The sequence below is a fragment of the Dipodomys spectabilis genome, unplaced genomic scaffold (genome assembly GCF_019054845.1).
Source record: "Dipodomys spectabilis isolate Male_0828 unplaced genomic scaffold, ASM1905484v1 ptg000621l, whole genome shotgun sequence".
Lineage (NCBI taxonomy): Eukaryota > Metazoa > Chordata > Mammalia > Rodentia > Heteromyidae > Dipodomys > Dipodomys spectabilis.
In genome coordinates this window covers 1918-22707 of record NW_024871298.1, presented here as the reverse complement: position 1 = coordinate 22707, position 20790 = coordinate 1918, and the positions used below count along the sequence as shown (strand labels likewise).

The window sequence follows — 20790 nt, the reverse complement described above, 5'->3', positions numbered from 1 at the left end:
TATACAACTTGTGGGTGGGGGGCAGGAGGGAAAAACTGGGGAGAGGACGAAGGGAGGGGTGGCATTGTCCAGAAAGAAACAGACTCTTTACCTGACTTGTGCGCCTGTAACCCCTCTGTCAATCAACATGAAAACCTCATTCCTGGGCGGACGGGGCGGGGTCCTGCTTTCTGCAGTCGGTGCGGCCTTCCTGGAGAGCGAGGCCCTGGCGCGAGGCCGCGGAAGTCGAGGCCCCGGCGGCCCAGCTTCAGGACGAAGCCCGCCCAGAGCCGGGCAGCGCGGTTTCCGTAGTGTAGTGGTTATCACGTTCGCCTCACACGCGAAAGGTCCCCGGTTCGAAACCGGGCGGAAACAACCCGCTGCCTTTTTTTTTATTATTATTATAATTACTGTTTTTCACTTGATTGTCTTTTTCGTTTTTTCTCGTGTCCCGAGGGTTGTCATCGTGGAAGGGCGGAAGCCGACCTGCCATGCGATCCGGCGAGAAAGCGGGACGGGGTCCCCGGGGGTCCCCCCCTTCCCCTACCCCCCCCCCCCCCCCCCCCCCCCCCCCGCCCAGTCCCGCGCTGCCGACGCAGCCCGCGCTCCCTTGAGGCCCGACGCGGCCCGCCCCGCGCAGCGCCCGGCTAGCTCAGTCGGTAGAGCATGAGACTCTTAATCTCAGGGTCGTGGGTTCGAGCCCCACGTTGGGCGGTCCCTCTTTTTTTCTGAAGATCGTCAAGGAAACTCCCGCGCGGGTGAAGAACCACGGGATCCGTCCGGGAGATCGTCAAGGAAACTCCCGCGCGGGTGAAGAACCACGGGATCCGTCCGGGAGGCCGGCGATCGGGCCTACCCGGCCGCGGTGGCCCGGGGCGCCTCGCAGCTGCCCTCCCCAGCCCGCCCGGGGGTCGGTTTCGTGGGCCCAGTCAGCTTTCATTTCGGGTCCGTGCAGCTGGTCCGGCGCCAGCCAGCGTCTCCCCCGCCCAGCCCAGCCCCGCGCGGCCACCCGACTCTAACGACCGCCGTCCTCCATCCTCTCCCCCGGTCCGGCTCTCCTCACACCCACACCCCCAAAACACGAGATAATGCACCTGCAGTGTGGTCTATCATTCTTATATTGTAGAGGTCACAGAGGTCACAGAGGTCACAGGTCACACGGGTGGTTCAGTAGTTGTGCAAAGGCGTTTTCATTCCGCTCGCTGGAGGTCCCCAGGATTCCGAGCCCGGGCCGGGTCCCCCGTCCTCTAAAGCGCCGGGGTAAGGCGGGTGGCCAGCCGTTTCCGTAGTGTAGTGGTTATCACGTTCGCCTAACACGCGAAAGGTCCCCGGTTCGAAACCGGGCGGAAACACGGCCTCGGCCTTCCTTATTTCCTTCTTCTCCACCGTTTTAGATCTCGGGGATTTCCGAGGGCGGGCAGGACGTGGACGCCTGGGTCCCGTCAGTGCTGGTCTCCGATCGATCCATGATTGATCATCACCTTTGCCCCTGCTCCGTCTCTCCTGATGGCCACTCCTCCCTCCTTCCACCCAGTTCTTACAGACGCGGGGCCGTGTCGTGGCTGATTGAACGAGTGGCGTAGACCGCGGGGGAGGAGGCCGGGCAGGGGAAGAGAGCGCTGGCCGGGGGGCCGGGCACTCCGGGGCCCCTCGTCCCCACCCCACCCCACCCCCGGCATCCCGTCCCGCTTCCCTTTCCTGTGTTCTGGGCTTGAACTCGGCCTGACGATCTCACTAGTCTGTCTGTCTGTCCGTCTGTTTTCCCCGCTGCAGGCTGTCTACCACTAGGGCCGCCGTTCGGACTCCTCGTCTTCTCATACCTGGCTGTGTTCTTTCCAGAAAGTCAAGTCACAGAGTCAGAAATGAGGGAACGGGGGCCTTTTCCAACGGTGCTCAGGCTTTAAAGCGCAGCCACCTCGGGAAGAACGGGCCTGGGGAGGAAGAAAGCAAAACATGATGTCGTTGTCATGTCCAGTTGGGTTAGAAACCCTAAAATCTGTCGGAGTCCGCCCCTGGGACAGCCAAAGGGAAGGAAGGAAGGAAGGAGGGAAGGAAGGAAGGAAAGAAGGAAGAAGGGAGGGAGGGAGGGAAGGAAGGAGGGAAGGAAGGAAGGAAAGAAGGAAGAAGGGAGGGAGGGAGGGAGGGAAGGAAGGAAAGAAGAAGGGAGGGAGGGAGGGAAGGAAGGAAAGAAGGAAGGAAGGAAGGAAACCTTGTCCCCATCGTGGCCTTCCAGTGGAGGCTGACCTGGAAGGAGAGACTTACATTTTCAGGTGTGTTTCTAAAGCATTTCTTTACCTCCAAGTTGGTGGGTACATCTCATTGAGAATCCTGGAAAGAAATATTAGCCCAGGAGCCACCGACGGGAGATTCATCCGTTTCTAGAAAATTACAATTGCTTGCAAACCCAGCAAATCTCCTTCCTGGGCATTAACCCTGCAGATACGGAAGCGCAAGGGTATAGATAGAATCACGACCACCGCGAGCTGAGTAACCACAGCAGGAAGCCACAGGACGTCAGGGTGCATCGCTGCTTTGTTAACTGCTTAAACGAGGGTTCATCTACAGCTGGGAGGGAAGACGGGGGCAATGCAAAGATCTCTCAAGTGTCACAGACCTGCAATTGCCCCCCCCCCCCACCCCCCATGTAAAAACAGAGCTAGGGAATGCTTCAATTCCACAGGCTTATGCATCTTTTTTTTTTTTTTTTTTTTTTTTTTTTTTTTTTTTATTGTAAAGCTACTATACAGAGGGTTACAGTTACATGAGTGAGGTTATGAGTACACTTCCTCTTGAACATTGTTACCCCCTCCATTGTTTTCCCCCTACCATCCCCTCCCTCCCTCCCTTCCCCGAGGTTCTTTTTTTTTTTTTTTTTTTTTTGATTGTGATTAAATGATTACATAATTTCAAAGTCACAAGTTCATTCTAACTTCCCTGGAGCAAATTGTCTACCACAGTCTGTAATATATAACAGTGTTCACATGTTATATACCATATTTGTGATCAGCAGCATGAGGATATTTAGTAGTGGTTCAACCAGATGAGCGGGAGTTCTTTGTTTCTTAAGTCCTGTTAGTTTTGTCGTATCACCTAACCTTTTGGATTTAGCATCCACTTATGAGGGAGACCATGTACCGTTTGTCTCTTCGTTCTTGGCTTACCTCGCTCAACATGATTCCTTCTAGCTCCATCCATTTCCCTGCAAATGCCATTATTTTGTCATTTCTAATGGCTGCATAATATTCCATTGTGTATAGATACCACAATTTTTGGATCCATTCATCTGTGGTGGGGCACCTAGGTTGTTTCCATATCCTAGCTATTGCGAACAGTGCTGCAATAAACATGGAGGTGCACGTGTCCTTGTATATTGGTTCCTGTTGTTCAGGGTAGATGCCTAGAAGTGGTATGACTGGGTCGTAAGGGAGGTCAATCTTTAGCTTTCTAAGGACCCTCCAGACTGCTTTCCAAAGTGGTTGTATAAGTGTACATTCCCACCAGCAGTGTAATAGGGTTCCTCTTTCTCCACATCCCCTCCAGCATTTGTCGTTGGCTGATTTGTGGATGTGGGACATTCTGACTGGGGTAAGGTGGTATCTCAGGGTTGTCTTTATTTGCATTTCCTTCACCACCAGGGATGATGAACATTTCCTCATGTGTTTCTTTGCCATTTTTATTTCTTCATTTGAGAAGTCCCTCTTTAGTTCCCTTGCCCATTTAGTAATTGGTTTGTTAGGTTTGGGAGGGATTAGTTTCTTGAGTTCCCTGTATATACAGGATGTTAACCCCTTGTCTGATATATTGCTGGTAAATATTTTTTCCCAATTAGTTGGTTGTCTTTCTAGCTTAGTTGCGATAGATTTAGCTGTGCAGAAGCTTTTTATTTTAAGGTAGTCCCATTTGTCGAGTCTCTCTCCAACTTGTTGTGACCCTGGGACTCTGTTCAGGAAGTTCCTTCCTGTGCCTATTAGTTCAAGTGTCTCTCCTACTCTGTCCTGCAGTAGTTTCAGAGATTCAGGTTTAATGTTAAGGTCTTTAATCCATTTTGAGTTGATGTTGGTGCATGGTGATAGGCTGGGGTCCACTTTTAGTTTTCTGCATGTGGCTGCCCAGTTTTCCCAGCACCAGCGGTTGAAGAGGCTGTGTTTCTTCCATTGTATGTCTTTGGCTCCTTTGTCGAATATCAGCTGGCTGTAGGCCTGTGGATTTATATCTGGATCTTCTATTCTGTTCCATTGGTCTTCGGGTCTGTTTTTGTGCCAGTACCATGCTGTCTTTGTGATTATAGCTCTGTAGTAGAGTTTGAAGTTCGGCATGGATAGCCCTCCCATATTGTCTTTATCCCCTAGAATTGTTTTGGCTATTCTAGGTCTTTTGTTGTTCCATATAAATTTTTGGACTGTTTTCTGTATTTCAGTGATGTACGTCATTGGGATTTTAATAGGAATTGCATTGAATTTGTATATTAGTTTTGGAAGTATCACCATCTTTACTATATTAAGTCGGCCTATCCAGGAGCATGGGAGGTCTTTCCATTTCCTAGTGTCTTCTGCAATTTCTTTCTTTAACTTTTTATAGTTCTCATTAAATAGTTCTTTTACATCTTTGGTTAGGTTAATTCCTAAATATTTTATTTTTTGGGAGGTTATTGTGAATGGGGTTGCTCCCTTTATTTCCCTCTCTTCCTGTGCGTTATCAGTGTATAGGAAGGCAACTGATTTTTGTGGGTTTATTTTGTATCCTGCTATTTTGCCGAAGTGACTTATGATTTCTAAAAGTTTGGGGATGGAGTTTTTGGGATCGTGGAGGTATAGTATCATGTCGTCTGCAAAAAGGGATAGTTTCACTTCTTCTTTCCCTATGCGGATCCCTTTAATGTCTTTTTCTTGCCTTATTGCCCTGGCTAAGGGTTCTAGGACTATGTTGAAGAGGAGTGGAGACAGTGGACATCCTTGCCTTGTTCCTGTTTTTAGGAGGATTGGTTGTAGCTTTTCCCCATTAAGTATAATATTGGCTATTGGTCTGTCATAAATGGCTTTTATTGTTTTTAGAAATGTTCCTTCTATTCCTATTTTCTCCAGAGCTTTTAGCATGAATGAATGTTGAATTTTATCAAAGGCCTTTTCTGCATCTGTGGCGATAATCATGTGATTCTTGACCTTGGCTCTGTTGATATGCTGGATTACATTTATTGACTTACGTATGTTAAACCATCCCTGTGTCTCTGGGATGAAGCCTACCTGATCATAGTGTATTATTTTTTTTATGTGTTTCTGGATTCTGTTAGCTAGAATCTTGTTAAGGATCTTTGCATCTGTGTTCATCAAGGAGATTGGCCTGTAATTCTCCTTTTTGGTTGGGTCTTTGCCTGGTTTGGGGATGAGTGTGATATTGGCTTCGTAGAATGAGTTTGGGATAGCTCCCTCCTTCTCTGTTTCTCTGAAGAGCTTGAGGAGTATGGGTATTAGTTCTTCTTTAAAGGTCTTATAGAATTCTGCTGTGAATCCATCTGGTCCTGGGCTTTTTTTTGTTGGAAGACTTTTGATAGCTTCCTGTATCTCATTATAGGATATTGGCTTATTTAATTGGTTAACTTCTTCTTTGCTCAGTTTGGGTAACTTGTATTTCTCTAAAAATGCATCCATTTCCGCCAGATTTTCTTCCTTTAGAGAGTATAGCTTTTGAAAGTAGTCTGTTAGAATTGTTTGGATATCTTGGGTGCGTGTTGTGATGTTTCCCGTGGCATCCCTAATCCTATTAATATGGGTTTCCTCTCTTCTTTTTTTAATTAATCTTGCCAACGGGCCATCAATTTTGTTTATTTTTTCAAAGAACCAGCTTTTTGTTTGGTTTATTTTGGTTATGGTTTTCTGATTTTCTAATTGGTTAATCTCTGCTCTCAATTTGGTTATCTGGCTTCGTCTAGTAGCTTTAGGTCCCATTTTTTCTTGCTTTTCTAGCTGTTTTAGTTGCAACATGAGATTATTTACTTGGTCTGTCTCCATTCTCTTGATGTGGGCACTGAGGGCAATAAATTTGCCCCTCAGGACTGCTTTTGCTGTGTCCCACAAGTTTCTTTGTGAGGTGTTTTCATTTTCATTGAGTTCTAGGAAATGCTTTATTTCTTCTCTGATCTCTTCTGTTACCCAGGCCTTGTTAAGGAGTGTGCTGTTCAATTTCCATGTATTAGAGAAATTTCTGCGGTATGCTTTGTTATTGAGAGCTAGCTTGATTCCACTGTGGTCAGATAGGATACAGGGGATTATGTCGATCCCTTTGTATTTGCTTAAGTTCCTTGAATGAACTATGATATGGTCTATTTTGGAGAAAGTTCCATGAGCTGCTGAGAAGAATGTGTACTGTGTTGTTTTAGGGTGAAATACTCGGTAGATGTCAGTTAATTCCGCTTGAAGTATGGCCTCACTTAATTCGGTAGCTTCTTTACCAATCCTCTGGTTGGTAGACCTGTCCTTTGGTGAGAGTGGCGTGTTAAAGTCTCCTAGTATTATCGTATTGGGATCTATTTTATTCTGTAAGTTTGAGAGCATTTGTTTAACATATCTGGGTGCACCAATATTTGGGGCATATAAGTTGATGATGGTTATATCCTCCTCTTGGATTGTTCCCTTTATTAATATGTAGTGTCCGTCCTTGTCTTTCTGTACTGATTTTAATGAAAAGTTTATTTTGTCAGATATCAGGATAGCTACACCTGCTTTCTTATTGGGGGAATTTGATTGGTAGATCCTTTTCCACCCCTTCACTCTGAGTTTGTTTGTATGTTTGGCTGAGAGGTGGGTCTCCTGAAGGCAACAGATGGATGGGTCTTGTTTTCTGATCCAGTCCTCAGTTCGTTTTCTTTTAATTGGCGAATTCAGCCCATTTATATTAAGAGAAAGTATAGAGAGATGCATTGTTGTCCCTGCCATTCCGTTTTCCTAAGTTTTTCTTCTTTCCTTTCCTCCTGTGCTTGCTCAGTTAGACTTTGAGTAATGCCTGTTTGGGGCAGGTCCCAGTTCCTGGTTGCTTTCTTCAGGTTGTGTCCCCCCTCTTAGAATTCTTTGTAATGCTGGCTTAATGTTTATGTATTCATTTAGTTTTTCTTTGCTATTAAAAGTTTTCAGTTCTCCATCGAATGTGAATGCTAGCTTTGCCGGGTATATCAGTCTGGGTTGGCAGTTATTGGCTCTCAGGGCTCGTATGGTGCTTTCCCAGGCTTTTCTTGCATTCATTGTTTGTGTGGAGAGATCTGCAGTGATTCTAATTTTTTTCCCGTTGTAGTATAGCTCCTTCTTCATTTTTGCTGCATGCAGGATTGTTTCCTTATTATTCAGATCCATCATTGTTACTATTATGTGCCTAGAAGTGTTTCTCCTGGGATCTTGCTTGTTGGGTGTTCGATAAGCTTTTGTGATGTAGTTAAGATGGTCGTTTTTGAGGTGGGGAAAATTTTCATTGACTATCTTGTTAAATAGGTGTTGCATTCCCTTGCTCTGGAATTCCTCACCTTCGTCCACTCCGATTATGCGAAGGTTAAATTTTTTAGCATTATCTGCTTGCTCTTGAATTTCCCTTTGGTTTAATTTGAGTGATTTTTCCATATCTGTCACTTTTTGGTCCAGTTGGTGTATTCTGTCTTCTGTATCTGACACTCTACCTTCCATTTCATTCACTCTGTTGACTGTGGCTTCTATTGTGGTTTGCATGGTGGAAATGGATCCCTTTATGGATTCAATGTTGGTTCTCAGAGTACTGATCTCACCTCTCAATGAGGTGAGATCAGTATGCATTACCTCTAATTTGGCGTTTATCTCACTTCTTACTGAGGTTTCTGCAGCTTCTATTTTTGCATCCAATTTTTGTTTGATATCCTGTATATCTTTTGATAGTTCATCCTTGTGCTCTTTCAATTTCTGATCCATTTCTCGCTTTATTTCTTGAGTCATTGCCTCCAGCAACCCTTGGATGTAGTTTTTGTCTTCCATTCCTGCTTTGCTCCCACTGGGGCTCTCCCCTGCGTGGCTGCTGGCTTTTGAGGTGAGCTTGCTGTCCTGGGTAGTGGTAAACCTTGTGATTTTTCTCTGTGATTTTCGCATGGGGGTTCAGGAGACTGCTCTTCAATCTTGTTTTGGTGTGTCTGTCTTTGCTTGGTTGCTGATTCTGTATTGGTAGAGAGAGTCTGTGCCTGATCTGGATTCTGTTGGGAGCCTATTTCCAGCTGCTATTCACTTAGGATTCTCAGCTCTCTGCTGTAGCAATTCCCGCCTTTGGAAGGGTTGAGCAGCCTGGACTGCTTGTGTTTGCTCCTGCGGGTGCTCTTGGTAAGATCAGATGCTCTGGATGCACTCTCCCAAATACTGGAGTCTGCTATGGGCTCCTGATGTGTTTTTGTTTGTTTGTTTTGGGCTGGTTGTGGGCTTGAACTCTAGGTTTGGGTGCTGTCCCTCAGCTCTTCAGCTCAGGGCTGGCACCCTACCATTTGAGCCACAGCCCCACTTCTGACCCTTTTTGCTTTGTTCAGGCGCCGGTCCCCTGGCCTGGTTCCGGCCCCAGCCTGGAGCGCGCTCGTTAGGCCTGTGCTAATGTGTATACCACCTTGGTTATGCAGCCTGGAGGACACAGTTCAAATTTCTTCTACTGTTGGTAGTCTTGACCCAGGGGCACTGTTCCTGGCTTGAGCATTTAAGCTCCCTTCCATGGGCGCTCTTGCTCTGGCCTGGCCAGCAGAGTGTGCTCCACCGGCTGGTGGAGCTCTCGAACAGTTCCCAGTTTTAGTGGGTCCTGTGGTCCGGGTGTTGGGGTAGGGAGTCTAGGTCAGGGTCTGGGGATTCCCTCCAGCTCTGGTCTCCCTTGATGGATTCCCTGTCCCCTGATGGGTACTCACCCTGTAGGTCGTCAGTTGTTGTTGCAGTCCGTCAGTTGTTGTTGCAGTCCGAGTTCAGTTGGGGTGGTTGCGGGCTGGGTTGGGCGGCCCCCCGCCGGGTCGTTGCGATCGCGATTGGGCGGGTGTTCTGCGGACAGGTCCCTTTGTGGCGCTGCTGGTGCCGGGCGGCTTTGGCGGGATGGAGCCTCTCCGCTCCGGTGGAGAGTGATGGGTGGGGTGGGATCCTCCTGGAGACTCCCGGCTGGTAGGTTTCTCTGTTCCTGGCGATCCGCTGTTCTGCAATCCGGTACCTGGTGATCTGCAAGCAGCCCCCTGTGTCTCTGGGGCTCCGGCAGCCCCCGCCGGGCCGGCTGGCCGGCGGCTTGGCGCACTGCCGCGCGGCCAGTAAAGGTTGGGGGAGGGGTCTTCGCTCTTCTCTGTTCTGAAATTCTTCTTTTCCTCTCTTTCTTTTTTTTGTTATTTTCCACCTCTGGTTTTTCTCTGAGTGTTCGTCTTTTTGTTGTTGTCGGTCTCTTGGGGAGATTAAAGGTTGGAACTCGAACTCTCTTTTTGGTTGGAGAGAGCTGTGGCGTTTCCCTACTGCCCCGTCGCCATCTTGGTCCCCCCTCTAGGCTTATGCATCTTTACATGGTTAAACTAATAAGGGGTGTGGGTGTCGCTCAGTAGTGGAAAGTTTGCTTCCAAAAGGAAAAAAAAAAAAAAGAAAGTTGGCAGGGCAAGTTGTCAACGTAGTGCAACGAAAAGCCCTCATTGAGTTACCTAATAAGGAACCAGCTTGACACACAGGTGGGTGTGAAACCGGAGGCCCAGCCCCGAGAAGCAGACGCCTTAAACTTAAGCTAACTGGGTTTCCACGGCTTCTGTAATTACACTTTCTGTGTTGTTCTTCTAGTATTGTCGCACTGTGGTGTTAAAAGACAAACTGCGCCCAACGTGGGGCTCGAACCCACGACCCTGAGATTAAGAGTCTCATGCTCTACCGACTGAGCTAGCCGGGCGCCTGGGTTCCCGAGCTCCGAACATTACCTCTTGAAGATGACGCCGGCCTCGTCTCCGGCCGCCGGGGCCGCGGGTTACATGGAAGTGGGGTTCAGGGCACAGAACGCAGACGGCGCGCCGAGCCCTCCACCTCCTTCCGCCCTCTGCGTGCGGTAGATGCGCTTCCACCCGCGACTTCACTGAAGACGGCACGGCCGTGCAGAGGGCGGGGAGGAGGAGGAGGAGGAGGAGGAGGCGGAGGAGGAGGAGGAGGAGGAGGAGGAGGAGGAGGAGGAGGAGGAGGAGGAGGAGGCTGTCCCCTTTGTGTGGGACTCCGTGCCATGGTCGACCTTCTGGAATTTTCCCCAGTGCTCTCTAAAATACCTGGAAGGATGGAGGGGGGGGGGCAAAAATAAAAGCGTGAAGAAGGAAAAAAAAAGCCTCGTGGAGATGCCGGGGATCGAACCCGGGGCCTCATACATGCAAAGCATGCGCTCTACCACTGAGCTACATCCCCGCTCACGCTCACGGCCTCTCTGAAAGCGACTCACTTGGTAATCGCTGAGCCCGGTGCGGCGCGCGTGCGAGCCTAACCTGCCCGGAGACCACCAGCGGCGGCTGCAAAAGCCCGGGAGTTGTTCCGGGGTCCCCCCCCTCTCACCCGGTACACACCGGGACCGACACCCCCCAAGCTTTTCCGAGGCTGCCTGCTGCCCTCGGCCTGTGTGGCCTGTAATGGTGTTCAGCCCAAAAGAAGAGTTTTCCCACCCCTGGAACGTAGCCTGTCCGGGGAAGGCCTCTGGGAGAGTAAAATGAAGCCTTGCTCGGGATCGGGGAGCAACTTGGAATTCAGGCCTGTTCCGATTTACCAAGATCTAGGTCTTCTGCACTTTGAATCCTGTTTAAAGCCAGGGAAATGGTTTACTGAAGGTGATCAGAACTATTCTTTAAGCTGGGACTTCGGCCATAAAGAAATATAACAAAGGGGATTTTTTTCTATTATTTAAGTAATTTTATTGTTATTATTAAGGTGTTGTGCAGAGGGGTTCATTTCGTAAGTCAGGTCATGACTACATTTCTTTGTATTTTTCTTATTCTTTTTTTGAGGGGGAGGGACAATGTCTCTCCTTCCTTTATTTCCCCCCAGTCTCCCCTCCCATCCCTGCCCACCAGTTACATAGGTCATTTTCCACATAGTGTATACTGAAAATAGCCTCCCGACTGCATTTGTTCACCCTTCCTCGCTCCCTTTCTGTGTCTCCCACTTTACTGCTCTTGGAAGAAAAAGAAAAAAATCCCTAAGTAAAAAGAAACACCACTACCAACAACATCAACAATAACAACAACAACAAATTATAAAAACATGTTTTGACTTCCTGGAGTTTGGTTCAACAAACAGTATTTTAACCTAACAATGGAGATTTTAAACACTGTGGGTAACCGGGTAGACCTCGTGGACAGGGTGATCAGGAGCCAGCTTTGGTGGAGTTGGGAAATGAGGTAGATGTAAATCTAGAGGAATCTGGTCCAAGCAAACAGAGCAATCTCCACAAGGTAGGGGTACCTTATATGTAACTATATAAAGGAGGCCCACATGGCTGGAATGGAGTTAATGTACTAAATAAAATAAATTAGCATACATTAGTTATGGGGGGAAGGATTTTATTGTTATATTCTCTCTTGTTTACAACATATTCTAGTCAATCATTCTTGCTGTCACTCTGGCCAACTTCCTTCCCCCACTTGCCCAAATAATTTCATTCCATTGTTCTATTTTCATAAGTGCAAACCATCTATTTTTACCATATTCATTCTCCACCCTTCCAACCCCCAAGGGATCAACAGTTTGCCAGGCTGTTTTTATATGTACCTGCAATGTATTTCCAAATTGTTCACCTTCTGTTTTTTCCCATTTCCCTTTCCCCTTCTCCTAAATAGCCCCTTAATTAGATTCATGTTCTGCATGAATATACACGTAGGTATCCTTACAAATATGTACATCTTTTATATCTAACTTCCACCTATGAGTGAAAAACATGCCAAAGTTTTTTTTTGCCTTTGTACCTGGGTGCCATCCCTGAGCTTTTTTGCTCAAGGCTAACACTCTTCCATTCCTGAGCCACAGCTCCACTTCTGTTTTATGGTGCTTGACTGGACATAAGGGTCTCTTGGACTTTCCTGCCTGGGCTGGCTTCAAACCGAAAGCCTGAGATCTCAACCTCCTGAGTAGCTGGGATTACAGGTGTGAGCCACAAGGCCTGCTTGCCTCCATTTTTCTGCAAATGACACGAATCCCTTTTTCTTTATTCTTTTTTTTTCCTTTTGTCGTGGGATTTGAACTCAGAGCCTGGGTGATGTCCCTGAGCTTTTTCCACTCAGGGCTAGCAGTACTCTACCGCTTTGAGTCATAGCACCATTTCCACTTTTCTGGTGGTTCATTGGAGATGAGTCTCACGGACTTTCCTGCCTGGGCTGACTTCGAACTGTGATCCTCAGATCTTCCTGAATAGTTAGGATTACAGGCAGGAGCCACCAGGCCCCAGCTTCCATTTTTCTTTACGGTGTGTAATAGCAGAGGGCTTGGGAGGGGGGGGGGGGGGGGGTTGTGCACAGGCTAGCCATCAGCCACTGGAGTGTTGGCGCCCAGAAAATGGAAGAGATCACAAGTTAACAAATGTAGACAGAAGGTGACAAATGTAGACTGAGGAGGATCAGGGAGAAGGGCAGAAAACCACAGGAAGCTAAGACCATCTCTGGGAATGTAGCTCTACAAAGAGCTGAGAGAAAAGTAGGGCCCCTCAGGGGGCAGGCGCCCCGTTAGGTTAGCATCATATTGGTGGCTGGTGGTTTGGACAAGAGAAATCTCCATGAAGGGTAGGGGCAGAAATGTGAGAGTGGTCTCCAGAGCAGGGAACGTGGGGGAAAAACGTGGAAGCTACTCCTGGAAAGGGGGGGGGGGGGTGTCCCTGGATACCATCTGGAGAGACAAGAACACACACTTTGGGGTTGGAGGAGGGAAGGAAAGTACAAGTATTCCTTGTCAATCAATCAATCAATAGGGGGCATTTGCAGGGGGGCTCACAGACGTGGACAGGAGGCCATGGTTGGGCTGGAGGAGGAGGTGGGTAGGAGGTAGGGGTTGACAGGACACGGGGGGGGGGGGGCAGATTCCAGACGCTAAGTTTAGCTCCAAGCCCCGGTGCCAGGATGAACTAAGGCTCAACCTGACACCAGGGCCCCGGGCGCCAGGCCCTGGGCCTGGGGCGGGGGGGGGGGGGGGGGGGGGAGGTGGAGAGGCCGTGCGGGGGTCGACCTCCACGGGCCCAGCTGGGCTGGGTGGCGCCCACCTGTCGCCGCCCGTTTCCCGACGACTGGGTCGGTGGTGGGAGGGAACGGCCTAGAGAGACGGAGGGAGAGGGCGGCCGGGGAGGGGGGACGATCGCCGGGTCGCAGGGCCAGGTTTTGGGGAGAAGCGGAGGCGCGGGGCGGCCCGGGGTGCCCGCCATCCGCGGGGCACCGGTCCTGCCCGGCTGCTCCCCAGCGAGGGCGTGTGCCAGCCCCGCCCCAGAGGGCAGCGGTGCGTGCTTGTGTGTGTGTGTGTGAGTGTGTGCGTGTGTGCGTTGCGGGGAACTCGCCACCCGGCTCCGATCCATCCACCGATCGCCGGAGAGCAGGGTCCTACCCCGAGCTGGGTGCGCCCATGGCGGCCATCGGACCCTGGAACAGCCCGGGCGGCGCGGGCTCGGAGGCGCTGGCCCTGGCGGCGGAGCTGCAGGGCGAGGCGACCTGCTCCATCTGCCTGGAGCTGTTCCGGGAGCCGGTGTCGGTCGAGTGCGGCCACAGCTTCTGCCGCGCCTGCATCGCGCGCTGCTGGGAGCGCACGGGCGCCCGCGCCCCGGCCGGGCCGTCTCCGGGACCCCTGCCCTGCCCGCAGTGCCGCGAGCCCGCGCGCCCCGGCCAGCTGCGCCCCAACCGCCCGCTGGCCGCCATGGCCGCGCTGCTCCGGCGCTTCGGCCCGGCCCCCGGCCCCGCCGGCAAGCGGGGCACCCCGGAGACGCCGGCCGTCCCCGTGCGCACCTGCGCGCTCCACGGGGAGCAGCTCAAGCTCTTCTGCCAGGACGACGGGCGCGCCATCTGCGTGGTGTGCGACCGCGCCCGCGAGCACCGCGCGCACGCCGTGCTGCCCCTCGACGAGGCCGTGCAGGACGGCAAGGTGAGCGCGCGCGCGCGTGTGCGCGCGGGGATCCCGGGTTCGGATCCAACCCCACCGCGCCCACGGGAGGGAGCGAGGGAGGGAGGCCCAGGGGGAGCCCCGGGCCCCCCCTCCCCACCACCCCGCACTGATGGGGCTGAGCTTTGTTCTGTCACACACACACACAACCCAACTGGTCCTGGGAAAGTTTGTCTCCCCTCCCTCCCCCCTCCCCCCGCATCCCTTCCCCTCCTCCCCCTCCATGGGGGTGGCCCTAACTCAAAAAAAAAAACTCTTCTTTGGAGGCCCCCAGTGGGACGACCTCTCCTCCCCCCAAGAGGTCAGGGAGGGGTTGCTGTGTGGTTCCTGGATTCAAGGGAGTGCCCCGAAGTCTGTGTGCCAATTTAGGCTGTGGTTGGGGGGCCAAGTCGGTGGCTTCTGATTCATTCCTGGGGCCTGGTCGTCGGTTGTGTGCAGAGACTTGTGTGGCACGTAGCTCCCTCTCTACATCCCTCTTCCGCTCTAGCCCTGGCACCTGGGGGTGGGGTGGGGCTCCCTGTTAGAGGAGAGAACCACACAAATGGCCCGAGATAGGCAGATGGGCAGCGCACTGTATGAGGCCTTCTAGAATCTTTCCCCTGAGAAGTGTCTCTTTTTGTTTTGTGAAGTGTGTGTGTGTGTGTGTGTGTGTGTTGGGCTTGGCTGGGGCTTGAACTCAGGAACAGGGCTCAGTCCCTGAGCATTTTTCTCCAGGCTATGACTCTACCACTCGAGCTTTTGTGTTTTAATAGTTCAGTGGAGATAAGAGTTCCTCAGGCTTTCCTGCCCAGGCTGGTTTCAAGCCATCATCCTCAGGTTCAGCCTCCTGAGTAGCTGGGATGACAGGTGTGAGCCACTGGCACTCACACTGGGCTGAGTGGCTTTCCCTTTGTGCCCGCAGGAGCTCTTGGATTCCAGGCTGAAGGTCCTGAAGAAGGAGCTGGAAGATTGTGAGGTGTTCCGGACTACGGAAGAGAAGGAAGGCAAGGAGCTCCTGGTGAGCCCCGTGTGGACAGATAGGGCTGCCTTCCACCAGCGGCTCCACAGGGCGGGTGGTATTGGAATGTATACCATGGAACAGCATGGTGGATTTCAGGAAAGACAATAGGAAGTCCTGCACTGGTGGCTCATGCTTGTAATCCTAGCTACTCATCAGAGCTGAGATCTGAGGATCAAGGTTCAAAACCAGCCCAGGCAGGAAAATCCATGCGACTCTTATCTCCAATGAACCACAAGAATAAATAAAATAAAAATTGCCATCACCACTTAAAAAAAAAACAAACCAAATGTCAAATGTCAAACAGTGACAAGGGTGGAAAACTCCAACTGACAGTTGTGTTAGTCTGTTTTCTCTTAGCATATCACAGTGCTTCTGACAAGGCCATGTATAAAGAATGGAGATTTAAAACCTAGGCAGGAAAGTCCATGAGACTCTTATCTCCAATAAACCACCAGAAAACCGGAAGTGATGCTGTGGCTCAAGTGGTAGAGTGCTTACCTTGAGCTGAAGAGCTAAGGGACAGCGCTCAGGCCCAGAGTTCAAATCCCATGACTGATCAAAAAAGAATGGAGGTTTATTGGGCTCATAGCTCTAGAGAGGCTGGGAAAACCAATAGCCTGGTTGTCAGCGTCTGCAAAAACAAACAAACCTTGTGCTAACTCTCCTGGAAGTCCCAGGAGATACTGACTTAATCCTTCTTCTTTCTCAAACAATTACAGTTTGATGTTCTTCTACCTAAACTAGCTAGTTGAGGGAGCAGGGCTCAGCTCTAAGGAAGCACCACACACATGTGGGTCAATCTTGCACTGAGTTGGGATGTTTACAGTAGAAGGTGTGCATACGTTTGCATGTGTGTCTGCATCCCTGATGCCGAAAATCATGAGGTGGTTGAGCCTCTACCTCAGAAGCTCCGGTCCAAACACCCCCCAACTTCTCCTGGGACAGATGCAGATGGCCACGGAGAAAGAGAAGGTGGGGGCTGAGTTCCAGGCACTGAGAGCTTTCCTGGTGGAACAGGAAGGGCGTCTCCTGGGCCGCTTGGAAGACCTGTCCCGGGAAGTGACCCAGAAGCAGAATGAGAACCTGGCCCAGCTCAGGGCTGAGATCACTCAGCTCTCCAAGCTCAGCAGCCAGATCCAGGAGACAGCTCAGAAGCCTGACCTCGACTTCCTCCAGGTGAGATCTGAGGATCATGGTTCGAAGCCAGCCAAGGCAGGAAAATCCAGGAGACTCTTCATTTAACCACCTGGAAGTGGAGCTGTGGCTCAAATGGTAGAGTGCCAGCCTTGATCAAAGAAACTCAGGGACAGCATGCAGGCCCTGAGTTCAAGCACCAGGACAGGCACAAGAAAGGAAAGGAGGGAGGGACGGAGGGAGGGAAGGGAAGAAAAGCAAATAGACATGTGAATGGAGATTATCTGATGCTCTCTGACCTGGCTTTCTTCCTTCTTTCCTTTTAGGAATTCAAAACTACATTAAGCAAGTGAGTAAACTTAATAGTTCTTTGGATCCTTTTATTTTATTTTATTTTTGTCAGTCATGGCACTGTCCCTCAGCTCTTCAGCTCAAGGCGAGCGCTCTACCACTTGAGCTACAGCGCCACTTCCGGTTTTCTGGTGGTTTATTGGAGATAGGAGTCTCACGGTCTCTCCTGCCAGGGCTGGCTTTGAACCACGATCCTCAGATCTCAGCCTCCTGAGTAGCTAGGATTACAGGCATGAGCCACCAGTGCCCGGCCTTTGGATCCTTTTAAACTGGCTCTTTTCTTTTCCCACTGAGTGCTTCTCTTCATCTCCATACCCATCTCTCACCTCCTGATCCCATCCTTACTCTTCTTCACCTCAGTACCTTCTGAGGCAAATGCCCACCTGTCTGGCCCCTCTCTCCCTTTTCCATCTCTTTCTGGAAGGAGCTAGAAGGTGAATTAGAAGAGGAGAAGATAGAGGAGAGTTCAACATCCCCATATCCCTTTCAAAGACATGCCTCCAGGGCTGGGAAGGTGGCTCAGTGGTAGAGGTGCTTGCCTTGCAATGCATAAGGCCCTGGGTTCGATTCCCCAGCACCACATAAGCAAAAAGAAAAAAAAAAAGCCGGAAGTGGCGCTGTGGCTCAAGTGGTAGAGCGCTAGCCTTGAGCTGAAGAGCTGAGGGATAGCACCCAGGCCCAGAGTTCAGGCCCCACAACCGGACCCAAAGACATGCCTCCAATGGCTTAACTTCCTTCCACAAAGCCCCCGCCTCCTAAGGGCTTCTCCACCCAATAGTAGTAGTGACCAAGCTCTTAATGCACAAGTCTTTGGGAGAAAGGTATCCAAACTAATTGTCATTGCTCACTGATAGTGGGGTGGGGTTCTTGGGCCTTCTTTAAAGTCCCCATCCTGCAGGTGTAGCAATGTGCCTGGTCCCAAGCCAACCACAGTCTCCTCTGAGATGAAGAATAAAGTTTGGAATGTTTCTCTCAAGACTTTTGTCTTAAAAGGGCTGCTGAAGAAGTTCAAAGGTAGGACCTGAGGATGGTTATTGGGGTCAAAAAGAGGGAGGGCCAAGGAGGGAGAGCTCAGCGCAGACCAGTTCTGGGCATGGGAGGAGATGGAGATGGAGCTGGAATACACGGAATCTGATACAGACACCCCTGTCCCCCCATGTCTGGCCCTGTACTTGCATAGCAACCCTCAGCCTCCAGTGTTTCTAGGGCTGCATGAGTCTGATGGTGTATAAATGTTGGAGGAGCGGCATCCTTCATTCACACCCTGTTTGTTTCTCCTCAGATGATCTTCAGGGAGAGCTGGAGAAAGAGGAGAAAGGTACAGCTGTGGTTGTGAGCGTGGGCCCTGGGGCAGAGAACCCACGGGCTGCCAGGGGCTGTGTTTCTGGACCCTGTGTGTGGTTGGTTTCTTCTGCCCTCCAGCCTCAGTGAATTCTCACTTCACCAGGGCCACTCCGACCACTCAGTAGCAGTTGGGCTTGTTAACTGATAAGCTGTGGGTGGGTTTGAAGCTGGAGTTGCCCTAGGCCCTAAGGACCCTGAGATTGGAGAGAGGGTTTATAGATTTTCTGGATGAGACTTATGCTCTCTCTTCAAGACAGATGGAGTCCTCTCCTGGGGGGATGGGGGTGAATGCAGGGAGAGTAGAAGCAAAAGGAGATTGTGGACTGGAAGGGAGGGGGTATTACATCTGCAGAGGGCTGAGCGTATGCAACCCAGCATGGAGGGTGTGTGTGTGTGTGTGTGTGTGTGTGTGTGTGTGTGTGTGTGTGTGTGTGTGTGTGTGTGTGTGTGTGTGTGTGTGTGTGTGTGTAAACATTTCATAGACTTTCCTGCCTGGAGTGACTTTGAACCATGACCTTAAATCTCAGTCTCCTGAGTAGCTAGGATTAGAATGAATTTTTTTTTTGGTTGGTTGTGGGGCTTGAACTCTGGGCCTGGGCGCTGTCTCTCAGCTCTTCAGCTCAAGGTAAACTCTACCACTTGAGCCACAGTGCCACTTTTGTTTTTTTTGGCGGTTAACTGGAGATAAGAGTCTCATGGATTTTCCTTCCAGGGCTGGTTTTGAACTGCGATCCTCAGATCTCAGCCTCCTGAGTAGCTAGGATTACAGGCATCACCAGCACCTGCCTTAGAATGGATTCTTTTTAAAGCAAATCATAGTCCACATTTCCACCAATGACTTAATGTGTTCTTCCTAAAAAAAGAAAGACTCGGAGAAAGCCCAGCCACAAAACCCACCATTATAACTAGACGAACCAAGGATGATTCGTCCCCATATCTGGGGGTTCCAGTGTCCTCAGTTTGAAATTGGATTTTGCTGGGTGGTTTGAACCGGTGTCCAAAGTAGGCTCATAAATTTGCAACTGTGTGATTTCAGAGAGAGAGAGAGAGAGGAAAAAGAGAAAAGAAGGGAGCAAAGAAAGAAGGAAGGAAGGAGGGATGGAGAGAGGGGGGGAGGGGAGGGGAGGGGGGAGGAAGGGAGGAAAGGAGGGAAAGACGGAAGGAGGGAGGGGAGGGGGGGGAGGGAGGGAGGGAAGGGGGGAGGAAGGAGGGAAGGAGGAGGAAGGGAGGAAGGGAGAGGAAGGGAGGGAAGGGGGGAGGGAAGGGGGAAGGAAGGGGGGAAGGAAGGAGGGAGGGAGGGGAGGGAAGGGGGAGGAAGGGAGGGAAGGGGGGAGGAAGGGAGGGAAGGGGGAAGGAAGGAGGGAGGGAGGAGGAGGAAGGAGGGAGGGAGGGAAGGAAGAAGGGAGGAAGGGAGGGAGGGGAGGGAAGAGTGGAGGAAGGGAGGTAAGGGGGGAGGAAGGATGGAGGAAGGGAGGAAGGGAGGGAAGGAGCCCAGGGCGGAGGGTGGGCCTCGTCGGGCTGGGGGCCTGTGCTGGGCACCCGGGTCTCCGGAGGGAGGGGGACGTTGGTCCCCCGGGCGGAGGGCCGTGGGGGGGGGCGCGGGGTCCCCCGGGCGGAGGGCCGTGGGGGCGCGGGGTCCCCAGGGCAGAGGACTGTGGGGGGGGGGGGGCGCGGGGGTCCCCCGGGCGGAGGGCCGTGGGGGGGGGCGGGGTCCCCCGGGCGGAGGGCCGTGGGGGGGCGCGGGGTCCCCCGGGCGGAGGGCCGTGGCGGGGGCGGGGTCCCCCGGGCGGAGGGCCGTGGGGGGGGCGCGGGGTCCCCCGGGCGGAGGGCCGTGGCGGGGGCGGGGTTCCCCCGGGCGGAGGGCCGTGGGGGGCGTGGGGTCCCCCGGGCGGGAGGGCCGTGGGGGGGCGCGGGGTCCCCCGGGCGGAGGGCCGTGGGGTCCCCCGGCGGAGGGCCGTGGGGGGGGGGCGAGCGGGGTCCCCCGCGCCGGGGTCCCCCCGCGAGGCCATCTCCCCTGTGCCCCCCGCAGTGGAGGCTCACCCTTGGACCCCGACACGGCGAACCCGCGCCCTGCTGCTGTCCCTGGACCTGAAGAGCGTGCGTCTGGGCCCGCGGGCGCAGGAGCTGCCGGGCCACCCGCGGCGCTTCGACACCAACACGCGCGTGCTGGCGTCCAGCGGCTTTCACGTCGGGGCGCCACCACTGGGAGGTGGAGGTGGGCCCCAAGGACGGCTGGGCCTTCGGCGTGGCCCGCGAGAGCGTGCGGCGCCAGGGCCTGGTGCCCTTCACGCCCGAGGAGGGCGTGTGGGCGCTGCAGCTGCACGGCGGCCAGTGCTGGGCCGTCACCAGCCCCGAGCGCACGCCCCTGCGCTGCGGGCGCTGGCGCGCGTGCGCGTGGCGCTGGACCTGGAGGCCGGGGGCCGTGGCCTTCTACGCCGCCGAGGACCTGCGCCACCTCTACACCTTCCGGGTCAACTTCCAGGAGCGCGTCTTCCCGCTCTTCTCCGTCTGCTCCCCGGGCACCTACCTGCGGATCTGGCCTTGAGGGAGGGCCGGGCCGCCGGGCCGCCGAGGCCTGCTCCCCCTCCCTCCCTCCTCCCCCTTTCCCTCCTCCCTCCTCCCCCTCCCATCCTCTTCCTCCTCCCCCTCCCTCCTCCCCTCCCCCTCCCATCCTCTTCCTCCCCCCTCTCCTCCTCCCCCTCCTCCTCCTCCTCCCTCTTCCTCTGTTTCCCCCTCCTCCTCCTCCCTCCTCCCCCTCTTCCCCCTCCCCTCCTCCTCCTCCTCCTCCCCCTCCTCTCTCCCCCCCTTCTTCCTCCTCCCCCTCCTCCTCCTTTTTCCTCCTCCCCCTCCCCCCACGTCTCCTCCTCCTCCCTCCTCCCCTTCCCATCC

General features: G+C 52.7%; 1 protein-coding gene and 5 non-coding genes across 6 annotated transcripts; 4 read left to right on the top strand and 2 right to left on the bottom strand.

Moving 5' to 3' along the window:
- Positions 1-281: 281 nt before the first annotated feature.
- Positions 282-354, top strand: Trnav-cac. The gene has a single exon. It is a non-coding gene; the product is annotated as a tRNA-Val (tRNA).
- A 266-nt stretch (positions 355-620) lies between these two features.
- On the top strand, positions 621-693 carry Trnak-cuu. The gene has a single exon. It is a non-coding gene; the product is annotated as a tRNA-Lys (tRNA).
- A 565-nt stretch (positions 694-1258) lies between these two features.
- On the top strand, positions 1259-1331 carry Trnav-aac. Its single transcript has one exon. It is a non-coding gene; the product is annotated as a tRNA-Val (tRNA).
- An 8457-nt stretch (positions 1332-9788) lies between these two features.
- On the bottom strand, positions 9789-9861 carry Trnak-cuu. Its single transcript has one exon. It is a non-coding gene; the product is annotated as a tRNA-Lys (tRNA).
- Positions 9862-10286: 425 nt separating this feature from the next.
- Positions 10287-10358, bottom strand: Trnaa-ugc. The gene has a single exon. It is a non-coding gene; the product is annotated as a tRNA-Ala (tRNA).
- Positions 10359-13541: 3183 nt separating this feature from the next.
- Trim7 (tripartite motif containing 7) lies at positions 13542-20446 on the top strand. Its single transcript, XM_042671416.1, is given in 11 exon segments — positions 13542-14054; positions 14974-15069; positions 16018-16248; positions 16533-16555; positions 17456-17571; positions 17840-17875; positions 19936-19970; positions 19972-20082; positions 20084-20276; positions 20279-20316; positions 20318-20446. Coding segments are annotated over 11 exon segments (1521 nt in total).
- The last annotated feature ends 344 nt before the right edge of the window (positions 20447-20790 follow it).